The 15,681-nt window shown below is 40.1% G+C and overlaps 1 protein-coding gene across 3 annotated transcripts in view; it reads right to left on the reverse strand.

The window, feature by feature from the left end:
* Nucleotides 1-15,681, reverse strand: part of ZMAT4 (zinc finger, matrin-type 4) — a 336,866-nt gene that overhangs the window by 198,699 nt on the left and 122,486 nt on the right. For all 3 annotated transcript variants that reach the window (XM_005856446.2, XM_014536453.1, XM_014536447.1), the window contains one exon: nucleotides 3,903-3,992. In XM_005856446.2, the coding sequence (XP_005856508.1) occupies nucleotides 3,903-3,992 (90 nt within the window). The remainder of the gene's footprint in view (nucleotides 1-3,902; nucleotides 3,993-15,681) is intronic.

Consider the following 15,681-nt stretch of genomic DNA (forward strand, 5'->3'; position numbering starts at 1 on the left):
CAGGACAGCAGACAAAAATAAATTTAAGTTTTTAAACAACAAGAGCAACAAACGGTCAAATGACCTGCCGTAGAAATGGTAATAGGACTTAGCAATAATAATAGACCTTGCCATTTATCTGCATGTAAATGTGCAGTTCCTATGTATTCCAGAGGGCTAAGAAGGGGGATGGGAAGGATGGCTGCCATTACTCACCAGCCCCACCAATCTCAGAAATCACTGAGGGCACAAGGTTCTTTAGAGGTCAGGGTCTGGAAAGTCAGCGGTAAGTTTTCTCTTTTTAGAAGCCTCTCACTTGGGTATTCAGGGCAGCCAGGAAACTGCTCTCAACCCTGTGACACTGGCATGCAAATCCCAGCTCCTGGAAGCAGGGCAGATGGGAGCATGGGCAGAAATGGAGAAGCAGGTGGAAGAAAGTGTTACCTCCTTCCAAGAACACAGGGTGCTGGTGGGAAGAGGATCAATAATAATAATAAAGCTCGCAGAAAGCACTTTGAAAACAAAGTACTACATAAATGTCACCTCAGTTAGGCCTTATGACAAACTAGTACATTAGGTATTATTGTTATCCCATTTTACAGACCAACCAAATAAAGACCAACGCAATGAGCACAAGAAAGGTTATTTATTCAAAGCTTGCTATAGCAAAGAATCAGCCACTGTCACGTATTTGGAGGAGATTCAAAGGCAAGCAGAAAAGGGGGAAAGCTTTATGATGGATAAAAGGGAGGCCCTGGTGTGGGAGAGCTGTAAGTGGGTTAACTAGAAGAGGACATCCTCTGTGATTGGTTAGGAAGCATAGGTGGCTTTTTCTGGTTGGTCCTAAGTTGGAAGTGAGGACAAAAATTAGGGAAGCTAAAAGGTAGTAATCAAGCCCTGTCCATTTGGGGACTATTGTTACCAAGGTCACTGTTTGGCTTCCCTGGGTGGTTACTAGGGACAGTGGTCAGAATTCCTATCAGTCTGATTTAGGCAGACTTTCTGGGATGGTTACTGTGCATTAAAGGCTTGGTTTTCTGGACAAAGTTCTGTTTTTATATATGACCTTGCCGTTGTCTATCTGTATACTCAGTCTCTTAATACTTAGGAATGAGTCTGTACAAAACAAAGTTTGCCCAAATAATTAGCAACAGTGACTCTCCGAGCCCTGGAGAGGGACAGGGTGTGACCTCTGCACTTCATCCAGTATGCCAAAATGCCTAGTGCAGTGGTCGGCAAACTGCGGCTCGCGAGCCACATGCAGCTCTTTGGCCCCTTGAGTGTGGCTCTTCCACAAAATACCGACTTCTGCACATGGGCCACGAAGTTTCAATCGCACTGTATGTGCGCGCCCGCATGTGGTATTTTGTGGAAGAGCCATACTCAAGGGGCCAAAGAGCCGCATGTGGCTCGTGAGCCGCAGTTTGCCAACCACTCACCTAGTGGAAATCATACATTCACCTATGAAATACACACATAGCCTCATAAAAGCACCAACCATGTCTTTCAAAAGTAAGATCACTATATTGTTTTTCCTGTTTACTGATTTGCTTTAACACTAATAAGTCATAAGAAAAATGATTTAATAAATCAAAGGTAGATCAACGTTTTCAAAATACAGATACATCAAAGGAAAAATCCCTCAAATCCTTTCAAGTACATCATGATCTAAAACTCAAAGATCTTTCACTCCATAAACTGAGCCTGAGTGGGTGAATCATGGGTCTGACGAGAGTGGCAACACCATGTCTTGGAGGAGCACAGCTTGCGTCCAGCGCCCCCTTTCTGTCTGTCTGACCACGCCCTCCCCAGTAGCTCAGATAAAAGTACAACATTCATGGTCAGAATTTGAATGGATTCAGCTCATTGTCAAGTGTCCCTGCACTCAATGTCTCTGACTATTGGGATAAGACACTAAATGGCTATTGAGTAAAGCAATACAGACCCCTTTGCTGGATAACTTTGAAGGAAAAAAAAACTAATTCTGTCTCTCTTCTAATAGATACCTGATGGAAAGCATGACTCCAGTGTAGCTAAAGGACTCTGAGGTAACATAGAACTGGCTTAGGCCGACTCTCCTGTGCTTTCATACATCCTTTTGATAGAATGCCCCGTCTTCCTTTCTCACTCCTACTGCCTCCATCCAGTACAATCCATTCAAGCCCAAAGACCGCAACTCAAATGCCAACTCTTGAGTAACACCTCCCCTGGTAGGATTGCCCTGGCATAATCACTTGTCCTTTGTTTCCATGGGACTTTGTGAAGAATGTTAAGAAACACCTACACGGTGGCATTATAGCTATTTTTTATACAATGTTAATCTCCCTCGCTATATTATGAGTTTCTTTTATACAAGTCTGTGTCTTATTTACCTCTCCTTCCTCAATGCCTGACATGTAACAATGCACCTCACTACCTATTCTTTCATTTCATATTCCAAAGCCCAGTGAGAAAGTATGATTATTTAGCGGTATTGAGGAAACTGAGGCTCACAGAGATCAATTACCTGTCCAAGGCCATAAGGCTGAGCACTGGCCGAACTAGACTCAGTCCCACGTCTTAGCACTTGCCAAGTTTTCATGGCATCCTTTCCCTCCAATAAGCTCTAAATGCTGCTTCACTGAGGCAGAAACGAAAACTCCACAGTGTTCCAGATTACCAGTATCTGTGTGTGAGCAGTTCACTTCGTGATGCTAACAGGCATGCTTGCAATGCGTTAACAGCACCAGCCCCGATGCTCACTGCCTTTGGTCATATGCCATTCTCACTCTCCCTTTTCTTCCTTGTGAAGAATATACAAGTACAGCTTTTGTCAAGTTTCTTCAATGATTATGTATTAATTTTTAATAAAGAAGACCAGCATCTATGTGGCAGCAAAGGAAACAGGATCACAAGCTGAGAAGGGTATAAATTCCATGCCTGCAGCCTCCTCCGGACTCAGAGGGTAAGGAATGTCTGTGTTTAATCCTCAGTGTTTCTCCTGGCTATGAATATGTCTCTCATTGTTGGTAGACTGCAAATTGGTGCAGCCACTATAGAAAACAGTATGGAAATGCCTCAAAAAACTAAAAATAGAGCTGCTATGCAACCCAGCAATTGCACTTCTGGGTATTAATCCAAAGAAAATGAAAACACTAGTTTGAAAAGATATATGCACACCTATATTCATTGCAGCATGACTAGTAATAGCCAAAATATGAAAGCAACCTATGTGTCCATTGCTAGATGAATGGGTTGAATGGATAAATAAGATGTTTATATATATTAGAATATTGCTCAGTGATAAAAATAATGAAATCCTGCCATTTGCAACAACATGAATGGATGTAGAGGGTATCATGTTAATTGAAATAAGTCATACAGAGAAAGGCAAATACCACATGATTTCACTTATACGTGGAATTTTTCTTAGAAAATCAAAACAAATGAACAAACCAAACAGACTCACAGAAATAAAGAACTGATTATTTTTATTTGCAAGATACGTACAGTCCTCATTATAAATGAACAAATTGGCATCCTGTTTTACACACCAAAGAGAAAATAAAATATGTCAAAAGCAAAGTATCTGTTATTCTAGCAGGTTTGCCTCTTAGGTCATGTCCCCTACTCTGTCTTCTGATGGCTCTTGTCTCTCTCACCCAGCCCCTCTCTGTACTGGCACTTCTGTGCATTCTTTAGGGACCTCTGCCTGGTCCCAGCACAGTTACCATCAAAAAGTCCTCATTACCACATTGGCAAGTTCTGGCAGGAAAAAGGGAAGGCTTGCTTACATGTAATATTTTTTATAATTCTTAATGAGAACTGTTTCCACTCACTCAGCTTTCCCACTAAGCTGGATGTGGCTACAATTCCTTGATCTGCAAAGTTCTTAGCAAACACAACAAACTGCCTAAGGATATCACAAGGTGCCAGATACTCACATTTTCTGACCGGAGCCTCTTGGCAGGACACCCACCGTCCCTGGGGTGAAGCATGTAGTACAGTCGGACTTTGCTTGCATGTTTTCGACTCTGGGAAGGAAAAGCAAAAGCAGATACTGAAAAAGAGAAGGCATTTTAAATCCTTGCAAACACGGCCAGTGACTGCAAATGCCAAGAAGCACTTTTATTAGAAAACACTTCTGCACGCTCCTGTGAGTTAAGTGGGATAAAGCTCAGATAGGTTAAGTGACCTGCCCAAGGTCATAAAGCCAATATAATTTGAGGATTAGAAAACACACTTAATGAAGAAAGGTAAGAGCTTTGGGATCTTTTAGCTTGGAATGGATAATATATTTAATTGTTCTCAAAAGTAAGAACAGGTTAGCAGAAGGAATAATACAGGGTTCAACTATGATGAAGAGCCAGGTTCTCTACTTTCTCTCTCACTCCTGTGCCCTGCCCTAAGGAGCCATGCCCCCGGGAGTCAGGCACCACAGCATCTCCAACAGAAGCCATCTCCTCGGTTCCCGTACCTGAACCTCAATAAGCTATCAAAAGAGCTTCCCAATGTCAGATGTCATGAGCAAACAAAAAATATCATCTGGTCATCTGAGGTCTGATCAGAGCTCAAGCTCCATGTCTGTAGCACACCCAGTGGACAAAGAAAGCCTCCTGTCCTGCAGGATTTGCAGGACTATCGATTTCTGCCTGCTGAGGAGTCCACGCTCAGCCTGGAGAAAATGACCCTTCTTTAGTCCCATTTTCCTCTACTCTTTTGTTCAATTGAGACTCCACCCAAAATCCCCTCGACTTTAAAGAACATTGCAGTTCTACTATAGTCTCTATAATATGATTTCTTTCTAATTTACCTTTATTATTGAAAGTATTACAGATCTCCCCATTTTCCCCCCATTGACTCCCTCCATCCTGCTCTGCCCTGCCCCAACCAGGCCTGCACCGCACTAGTGTCTGTGTCTATGGGTTATGCATATAAATTCTCTGGTTAATCTCATCTCCCCTCCTCTTTCATTCCCTCTGAGATTTGCCAGTCTGTTCCATGCTTCTTTGTCTCTGGATCTATTTTGTTTATCAGTTTATTTTGTTCATTAGATTCTACTTATATGTGGAATCTATAGTGTGAATTTGCCTTGAATTCATTTCTACCTAATTCTAATCCTCCGTCCCCTTCTTTTACTCAGAGATTATTTCTCCTTTTCCAGACCTCAGCTCCATTTTGCCTTTACTGACAGTTGGGTTCTAGCCAATCTCCTGGATGATGGTTTGTCTTCATTGATTAGTCACACAGCAAATTGCATCTTGTTTACAAGATATATTGTAAATCCTTCCTGTCTGGTTTTCCTCATTAATCACTTTTTTAATTCTTTTTTTATGCTTAGAGCAAGAACACTGTGCTTCTAAACAGTCCCTGAATACTTTGAAGGCCTTTAAATGGGTTTAAAAGTGCTATTGTAACATGAAAAATATGTAGAAGCACTGAAGTGTGATTCGTAATGCATTTGTATCCATTTCTAGGATGCATAGTAATTTTATTTATTTTAATTGAATTTTTTTGAAAGTGAGAGAGAAAGGAAGAGAGAGAGAAACATCAATGTGAGAAAGAAACATCGATCAGTTGTTCACTTGCCTCCCACACACACCCCAATGGGGAACAGAACTCACAGAGTATGTGCCCTGACTGGGAATTGAACCCATGACCCTTCATTGGATGGGGTGGTGCTCAACCAACTAAGCCACACTGGCCAGAGCTAGGACGCATAGTAATTTTAAAGCCAGGCTTATCTGGAAGATTAGTAGGACAGAGAAATAGAGACCTATGTGAACCCGTGTCCAATGATTTCAACTCTACTGTTCAGTCTCCACATTTTTGAGAACGACTCAGTGCAAACTGGTATTTTTTCTTTTTCCAGATAAATATGTTGACTGCTAAAATATGTACACATTTTCTACAGTTCTGTATGCCTTTTATAAGAAGGGGTAGCGGTAACATTAGGAATATACTGCTATAGACAAAAACGTTCAAAAAAAAAGAAAACCTACAAGTTGCTGACTGTGGCCACAGAGCCTGGGCTGGTGAAAAGCACAGCAGACAGGTAATTGGTGAAAAGACAAAGTGATAATAATGAGAACTCAAATATGGCTGAAGTGGGTTTTCAATTTTTCATTTGTTACCATAGAAAAATTTCTTATCACAGTTCCTACATCATCAATCTATTCAAAGCCCTGGATTCTCAGAGAATAAAATTGTGGCAAAATTGGAAATCTCATAATGCAGCCTTTTTGTGGCTGTTTTTTTTTTTCTCTTTCCTAAAATATTACCCTTATTTTATAAAGACTCTTCCCAGCAAAGGCAGAGTTCACTGGGTTATTTAATTGCAGTTTGATAAACTAGCAAGAACTTGTTAACTGAAAAGAAACAGAAATAAATAGTAAACTCTGCTATGAAGCCATGCTACGAGGAGAGATGTTGGGGTTTAAGGAGTATTATCAAATGTTATCAAATGCTGTTCATAAATGCTGGTTTTTCTCCATCAGCTCCCCCAGCTCCAACTCTGATGGAAGGAAGACTGACTCCCCTGTAGGTACTATTTTGCCCTTGTGTATGGGTGAAGTGAAACAGCCTGATTTGGGAATGATGCTGCAGGTGTGGCCCTTTTGTGTGGTCACCTCTTTCCCCTGGCACTGCGTTTTCCAGGCTGCCGAGGCCGATCCAATGCGTCCCATGCACCAGCCAACCCTGACTTTGGACTGGAAGTAAAAACTCCAAAGACAATAAGAGGTGTGTGGAGTGGCTCTCCCAGTCAGTTTGATTCACACCCAAAGCCATTTCCTAAGATGCTGGTTGAGAAAAAGAAAGAGGTTCCCAGCAGAATGTTCTGGGGCACTCAACACCTGCCCAGCCTCAGCACTGGGGTGTCTTCAGCACCATTCAACAGCAGGGTGCAGCGGTGTGAGCCTTCCTTACCCCCCCCTCATCCCCCCCCCATGGCTCACGCACTTCTTTCTCCAGGCAGGACACTCTGAGTCACCTACAGTGACTTCCTTCACCTGGCTGTCCTCCACCACTTAACTAACTCAATTGCTTGACATTTGGCATGGTAATCTCACTTCCTTCCATTTATTCTAAAAATAAAACCTTCCCCACAGAAAGTTAAAATTAAATTTGAGCAAAGATGTTCATTTTGGTGTTATCTAAAAAAAAAAAAACAAAAATAATGCCAGCCCTAGCTGGTTTGGCTCAGTGGCTAGAGCGTCGACCTATGGACTGAAGAGTCCTGGGTTCGATTCCGGTCAAGGGTACATGCCCAGGTTGCTGGGTCGGTCCCCAATAGGAGGCGTGCAGGAGGCAGCTGATCAATGAGTCACTCTCATCATTGATGTTTCTATCTCTCTCTCCCTCTCCCTTCCTCTCTGAAATCAATAAAAATATATTTTAAAAAAAGATAAATGAATAAATAATGGGAAACAAATGCGTGTTTGACAAACACCCCCAGAAAGCCATAATGTGCAGTTGGAAATTGAAAAAAGACATGCTTTCTACATAATGAATGTTGAATGAAAAATGCTAAACTCAATGGTGCTCATATACTGTCACTGCAACTATATAAAAAATCATTAGTATATCAATAAGAGGTGGGGGGAGCATGATTTATTAGGCTAGAGGAAATATGGGTAGTTTTAATTTTTTCTTGCTATAAGTTTGCCTTAATTATAACAATAACTTTGCAATGTTCAAGCCATTGTAACTCCTCATTAAGTATACTTTTTACTCACAATGATTGTAATTAGTAAAAAAATAGCAAGGAGCTAGAATGCTTTTCACATGTACAGTACTAGTATAATTAACCACATTTCCATCTACCTTTGTTAATGTCTTAATGTTCAAAACACACATTTTTATTGCAATACTGGTAATTAGGTATGCATCCTTAAACCAAAGCAATGCATGTTAATTCAAATTTTAAAACTTTATTCTGGTAGAAACAAATGTGTCAGGGTAAACATGTGTGCTTTTCACAATGTGGTCACTTTTGCTTTTGGTGTCTAAATTGAGACTATGGGGCTGGGTGACAAACACTATCCAGACAACCAAACTGAGAAGACCTGGGAGAAAGCTACTTCTGAAACTGGCTCACGCCACACAAATAAACATACACAACAACAAATCCTTACGACTTTTTCGGAGATTTATTAATACTTAACATTTGCACTGTTTCTAATACTTTAAAAAGACAGACATGCTGCCAACTGGAAGAAACATTAAAGAGAAAAAAGTGCCCTGCATGTTAAATGCATATATTGCAGAGTTTCAGGAGGAAAAAGGACAATTACTCTAAGGGAAGGCATGAAAAAGAAATTATAATCTTTCAATTGCACCAAGAGTCAGTCCCAGCTCTTTTTTTTTTTGCATTAATATTTGCATTTTAAGCAAAAGTCATTACTTTCATTCAAACCACATCAGCTTTAAGCTTCCCAGATAGGCCGAAAATTACCAACTCTTCCATTTTAATTAGAGCTCTTGCCCCCGATGGCTGGCATTGTGCGGGGGCAGACCTATCTGCAGATTGGTTTTTTGCTGAAACAATCTCTTGGCACTCAAAGAACTAGTCTAAAGTGGAAATTCAGGCCAGCCTTCTCTTGGAGGGGGAACAGGACAAACCTCTATTTCAGATGTACTGCTGTGAAAGAAGAGGGTGAACCACATGGAAATAGAATGGCTTTGTGCTTCACTTAAATAGACATCTTCCATTATCACATATAACTTTAAAAAAAAAATTGCAACTCAAATTTGCTTCCAAGGCTCCTGATTTTGGTCTCATAAAATGTGGAGATAAAGCGACTTTGTAGTTGTATAATGCTCTAAACAGCCTTTAAAATTTTTTCACATTTACCAGCTCATTTTATCCTCAAATCACAGTTGTGAGGCTGGCAAGAGAGGTGTTATTTCAAATAAGCTTTAGGATCCATTCCTGATTTCCTAGTTAAGTCTTCACCATCTTATTTCATCCTAGGTATCTAATTATATCTCCTCTAGAAACCCACTAAAATAAGCCAGGAACTATAAGAAAAAGTCTGAAGCAGCCTGATAATTACAGAAGAGTGGTTCTCACCTGCTACCAATTTCTAGCTATCTCCACCTAAATGTTTGCTGTATTTCCACCCATTCTAGGGTGAGGACCACAAATACCAAGAGTCTGACATCTAAGGCTTCCCGAGAATGATTGACTGATGAGAGAGAGAGGGTTTCCATCCCTTAGGAAGAAGGGGAAGGTGCCCTTCACACTCCGAGGTTGAGGGGTGCCAGGGCTGAGCCCCAGAAAAGCCATAGCATAACTTCACTAGGAATTGCACATAAGCCAAAGAGAGTGGTGGGGATTCCTCTGATGAGTGGACTTCTTTCCCAGAGTGATGTACCTTTCCTGACTTCCACAGGAGGGAGGTTGGATACAGAAACCTAGAGTGGACAATGGACCAATTAAAAACCTAGGAAGAGAAAACTGGGTCCTAGAGAAGGAAGAAATAAAACTCCTCTTCTGGAACTGCCCGAAGCCCAAGTTGTAGACCTCTACCCGGGCTGCTGGGCCACTAAAATGGTCTGGGGCTCAGCCCCGACACCCCTCAACCTTAGAGTGTGAAGTTGGGCTCTTCCTGGGCACCTTCCCCTTCTTCCTGGGAGATGGAAACCCTCTCTCTCGTCAGTCAGTCATTCTCGGGAAGCCTTGGATGTCAGACTCTTGGTATTTGTGGTCCTCACCCTAGAATGAGTGAAAATACACCAAGTCCCACAGATAAAATTGGATCAGAAGATTCTATGAGAAGATCCAAAGCCAAGCCACACACACTGGGGACATGTGGCAGGCCTACACAATAGATTTCTGTTCTGCCAGGGATGAGTGGCACCTATGAAAAGACTCTATAATGCAAAACAGGACTTTGGAAAAACTCTCAAAGAGGAGACATCAGGGATTATTTTCATTGCAAAATATTTACTAGAAAAATAGAAGAAAGTTTCAAATGGTACATGTTTCATGTCATTAAGAAAAATCCAAACTGAGGATAGAAGTTAAAAGATAAGACAGGACAACTGATTAAGATGAAGATGTACTGTCTGCGTTAATAAAGTCAGGACAGTAAACATACCATAGCTTAATTTTGAAGGTCTTTCACAGAAGTTCAAAACCAGAATCAACACAGAAAATCACTGTGAAAGTCAAGGTAGAGACACTTTCTACAATGTAGAGGATTAGGATAAAAAGGAGGAAGGGGAAATGGTACTGGAGAGCTTGTATACAAAAGACCAGAACAAATATAACGTGGCAGAATAAACAGACACAGAAATTCCCAAAATAGACTCGATAGTTTACAACCAAAAAGAGACTAGAAAAATATATCTAACTGTGTGATCTAAAAGTTTTCTAAACAACAAAGCAAAAGAAGCAGAACTAACAGCTATAATTTAAAAAATGTGTTGTTAATCTGAAATGCATATGCTTATGGAAAATAATACAATAATCAATAAATAATAATACTAGTATAAGAAAAACTCTGTTTTGCATATTCACAACTGTACACCTACTTTTGCCCCACCCTGTGTGTAAGAGGCAAACCACAAAATAGGAAAAATATTTGAAATACATAAAAAAATAGTTTAATACCTTAAAGAGAAAGAGTGCTCTAACAAATTTATAAGGAAAAAAAACAATATTAAAATAGGCAAAGGATATAAATAGGAATTACAGACATGGAAATAGCTAAAAGATACATAAAAAGTTCATCCAAATTCTACATTGTAATTTTTAAACTTAAAAATATACACATTTTCATCTCTTAAAAAAGCACAGATTTTCAAAATATAATCTATGTTGGTGAAGATACAGAAAAAAAAAAAAACAAGACTCTTGTATGTAGCTAATAGGCATATAAATTGACACAAGCTTCCTGGGTGGAAATTTTGCAATATATATTCAACAGGCAAAAACTTGTTTGAGCTGACAATCCTACTTCTATGAATTTATATTGAGGAAGCAATCAGAGGCATGTATTGCCATATGTTTATATTAGTGAAAATGAGAAAATAAGTTAAATGTCCTAAATGAGATAGTTAAATATTATGATATGTCTATATGATAGATCACCAAGCTGCCATTAACAAGCATACTAATAACATTCAATGACATAAAAAATATCTATAAAATAATACTAAGAAAAAATCTCCATTTCAAACCAGACTACAAATGATGCCAAATTTTCTAAACAAAAATATATGTGTGTACATACATGTGTATTCATAGATGTAGCAACAGTCTGGAAAGAAACACAGCAAAAGATGAACACTATTTATCATGGATCACAGGTGACTTTAATTTTTCTTATGTATGCTGTTTTGGGATCTTCCAGTTCCTTAAGAGAAATAATTATTCCAGTAATTAGAGAAAAAAATAAAAATCTTAAAAATCAATCCCTTTCAACATTGATGATTTACCATTTTAATTGTCCTTCCTTAAGAAGAGGGAATAAAACTCAGAAAGACCAAGGAACTTGCTCACGATCCCACCACTTATAAATTCTCAGAGAACAGGAATTAGATCTGTTTGTTCATTGTCACGTCCCTATAATCTATTACCATGCCTGATACATAGTAGGTAAAGGTTTGTTGATTGAGTTACTGAATGCATGAATGAAAGAAAGAGGCTATCCCAGAACAAGAGCCCAAGACCCTTGATTAATTAAACCAATTGTGTGGAAGTATTGTGCCCATTATTGTTATAGATTCCCTTCCATTCTAAAAATAAAATCAAGCCCAACACCCAACTATTTCCACTTCTATACTCCACTGTTGCAGTACAAGTCAGAGAAACAGGGAGCCTGCAGACCAGAGAGAATTCGAAGAAACAACTGCAGGCATTTTGCAGAGTGTGCACGCCGGAGGAAAAACTCTCAGCAGGTGAACTGATGAAGACTGAGCTTGGAGCATACACTCTGAAGGACCTGAGAAACTGCTGCCACTGGTACGAAAGTCAAGATTCAGAGTGAACTGCATTGCTGCAGGCACAGTGGCACAAGCAGATCCAGCTTTTAAGGAATGGGTTTGGAACAAGCAGAGTCAGTCCCTCCCATGCTTGTAAGAACCTGACTCACCAGATGCTGGTGTGGTCATCTTTTTCAATCTGTGGTCAGACATGTAGGCTGTTGGGCCAGGGTATTATATATCTTACTTTTTAATTACAGGATCTTGGGCATTTGCACTGTTGTAGACTGAATTGTGTTCTCCCAAATTCATAGGTTGAAGTCCAATCCTAAATTTTACTGAATTTTGGGATAGGGCCTTCAGGAAGGTAATTAAGGTTGAATGAGTCAGAAGGGTGGAGCCCTAATCCAATAGGAGCAGTGTCCTTTTATGACAGGGATGAGACACCAGCCATGTCTTCCTCTTTCTACATGCACAGAGTAAAGGCCTTGTGAGCACACAGCAAGAAGGTGGCCATCTGTAAGCCAGGAAGAGAGCTTCATCAGAACCAAACCTGCTGGCATGTTGATCCTAGACATCTACTCTCCAAAACTGTGAGAAATAAATGTCTGTTGTTCAAGACACCATTCTGTGGTAGGTTGCTGTGGCAGCCAAGCCAAGACATGTGCCATCATCTAAACCAGATGCTCTCTTGGGTTTTCTTCTATACACAATAAGAAGTCCATTTTTCAAAAGCAAAAATAATGGCCTCAAAGTTTCTAAAACTGTGTCACTTCATTTTTTTTCTAAGACATTTATAAAAGGGCATTTGAAATGAGGAATGTTTATCTTAAACAAGTATTAGGAAAAAATAAATTTTCTTTGTAGAAAAATGTATTTGGTGCGAATGTGCAGTATTCATGACTGTGTAAACACATTTACACTAAATCTGTACTTCCGTCTGTCTACACAAATGACTACATCAATGCACTGCCATCTTAAATCAAAGTCCTGCAACTCAGAAAGTTATATTGCCACCAAAGCACGGAGGAAACATTTTCCTGTGGTGTGAGGACAGAGCTAACTATGTCTCCACAATATCTGAGCATTTAAAGCAGAATCACATAAGAACAAAAGAGAACACTGAAGGCTAAATCAGGTTATATACCTCATCTAGGCCTCCCTTTTGCTGTTTGGGGGGGAAAAACAAAAATTATTATTTCCCCAGAAGCCCCTTGTAAAGAAGTTAAAGTTAGAGATGTGTGAAAAATAAAGCCAATGTGATCAGTAACTGAAGTCAGAGAAAACTGGATGATTTGCTATCAGATCCTCCTGGGCTACTATTGCCCAAGGTCTCTTGGTTTCCCTTATAAAGTTCATGTCTGGAATAAGAAAAATTGTAAAAACATCACTGTGTGAAGTCTTCCAGGATTAACCCCGCCACTGCCGTGGGCAAACACTAGTGCAGATTCCACCTGTTTGTTTGAGGGAGGTTTAGTCTGTGGAGAAAACAAGGTTAACAAGAGTCCCTGTCCTTATGAAAGGAATGACCAGCAGAGCAAGGCAGGACAATCCGCCAGAAAACCACATGAGGACAACAGCAACAACAAGGCTCACACATGACCTTTTTACTCTGTATATATTTTCCTATTAGATTCTTTTTACCCCATTATTTTAATGGCAATACTATATAATTATTCTCAAATTAAACTTCATTCTTATGACTAAAATCTCAATGTCTTGTTATCTTAATACTATTGATCCATCCCCACAAAGTACTTTCTCTTACCATTTGCAACAGCATGGATGGAACTGGAGAGCATTATGCTAAGTGAAATAAGCCAGTCAGAGAAAGATAAATATCACATGATCTCACTCATTTATGGAATATAATGAACAACATAAACTGATAAACAAAAACCACATTACCCCCATCCCCCCCTCTCATGCCATCACTCCCCTGTTGTCTGTGTCCATTGGTTAGGCCAGTGGTCGTCAAACTGCGGCTCTCGAGCCACATGCGGCTCTTTGGCCCCTTGAGTGTGGCTCTTCCACAAAATACCAACTTCTGCGCATGGGCCACGAAGTTTCAATCGCACTGTACGTGAACGCCCGCACGTGGTATTTTGCGGAAGAGCCACACTCAAGGGGCCAAAGAGCCGCATGTGGCTCGAGAGCCGCAGTTTGACGACCACTGGCCTAACCAATGGACACAGACAACAGGGGAGTGATGGCATGAGAGGGGGGGATGGGGGTAATGTGGGGATAAGGACTCATATGTAATAACTTAATCAATAAAGAAATTTAAATAAAAAAAATGAGTTCTGCACAGAGTAGCTCCTCTATGAACAGAAGCTTTTTTAAAAAATATATTTTATTGATTTTTTTACAGAGAGGAAGGGAGAGGGATAGTTAGAAACATCGATCAGCTGCCTCCTACACACCCACTACTGGGGATGTGCCAGTAACCAAGGTACATGCCCTTGACCGAATCGAACCTGGGACCCTTGGCCGACGCTCTATCCACTGGGCCAAACCAGTTAGGGCTAGCAGAAGCTTTTTTTGTTCTCTAGTCTTTGTTTTATAGTTTGCTTTGCCTTTGCCTTTGCTTTTGGTGTCAAATCCAAAAAATCATTCCAATACCGATGTCAAGGAGCTTACCCCCCTATGTTTCATTCTAGGAGTTTTATGGTTTCAGATCTTACATTCAAGTCTTTAATCCATTTTTGAGTAGATTTTGGTGTATGGCATATGATTGGGATCCAGTTTTCCCAATACCATTTATTGAAGAGAATGCCCTTTCCCCATTGTATATTCTTTCCTCCTTTGTAATACATTAATTGACCATATATAGGTGGGTAGCTCTGGGCTCTATTCTGTTCACACTGTTCTGATTACTGTAGCTTTGTAATATAATATCAGGAAGTATGATGACTCCAGCTTTGTTGTTCTTTCTCAAGATTGCTTGGACTATTCAGGGTCTCTTGTGGTTCCACACAAATTTTAGAATTGTATGTTCTATTTCAAAGGCATGAAAAATGCCTTTGAAATTTTGATAGGAATTACATTGAACTTGTAGATTACTTTGGGTAGTAAGGACATTTTAACAATATAAATTCTTCCAATCCATGAGCATGGAATATTTCCCAATTTTTTGAATCTTCATCAATTTATTTTATCAGTATAGTATAGTTTTCAGTGTACAGACCTTTCACCTCCTTGGATAAATTTATTCCTAGACATTTTGGATGCAATTTTAAATGGGATTGTTTCTAATTTCTCTTTCTGATATTTCATTGTTAGTGTGTAGAAGTGCAACTTATTTTTATACGTTGATTTGAGTCCTGCAACTTTACTAAATGTATTAGTCCTAACAGTTTTTTTGGTGAAGTCTTTAGGGTCTCCTACTTATGATATTACTAGTAGCCCGGTGCACGAAATTCGTGCACTGGGGTAGGGGGGAAGAAGGGGCCCCTCAGTCTGGCCTTCACCCTCTCCAATCTGAGACCCCTCAGGGAATGTCCAACTACCTGTTTGTGCCCACACTTTTAACAGATAACAGCTCCATTGTTGTTCCTTTCTTATGCTTAAAACCATTGGAATTAGTAGGTATTCAAAGTGTGTATACATTTTGGGGGGACACCCTGTATATCTCTAGTCAGTGGTGAAAAAAACCAACAGCAGATTTGGAACCCCCAGACAGGGAACCTTGCTCATTCCCCACATGTCTCCCCACTTCACTTTCCACCTTCGTGGGCAGCAGGAGAATCAATGTTTTCTCTCATTAATTCGGAAAAGCACGTCCTGTCACCC

Source organism: Myotis brandtii, unplaced genomic scaffold, assembly GCF_000412655.1.
Source record: "Myotis brandtii unplaced genomic scaffold, ASM41265v1 scaffold103, whole genome shotgun sequence".
NCBI classification, from domain to species: domain Eukaryota; kingdom Metazoa; phylum Chordata; class Mammalia; order Chiroptera; family Vespertilionidae; genus Myotis; species Myotis brandtii.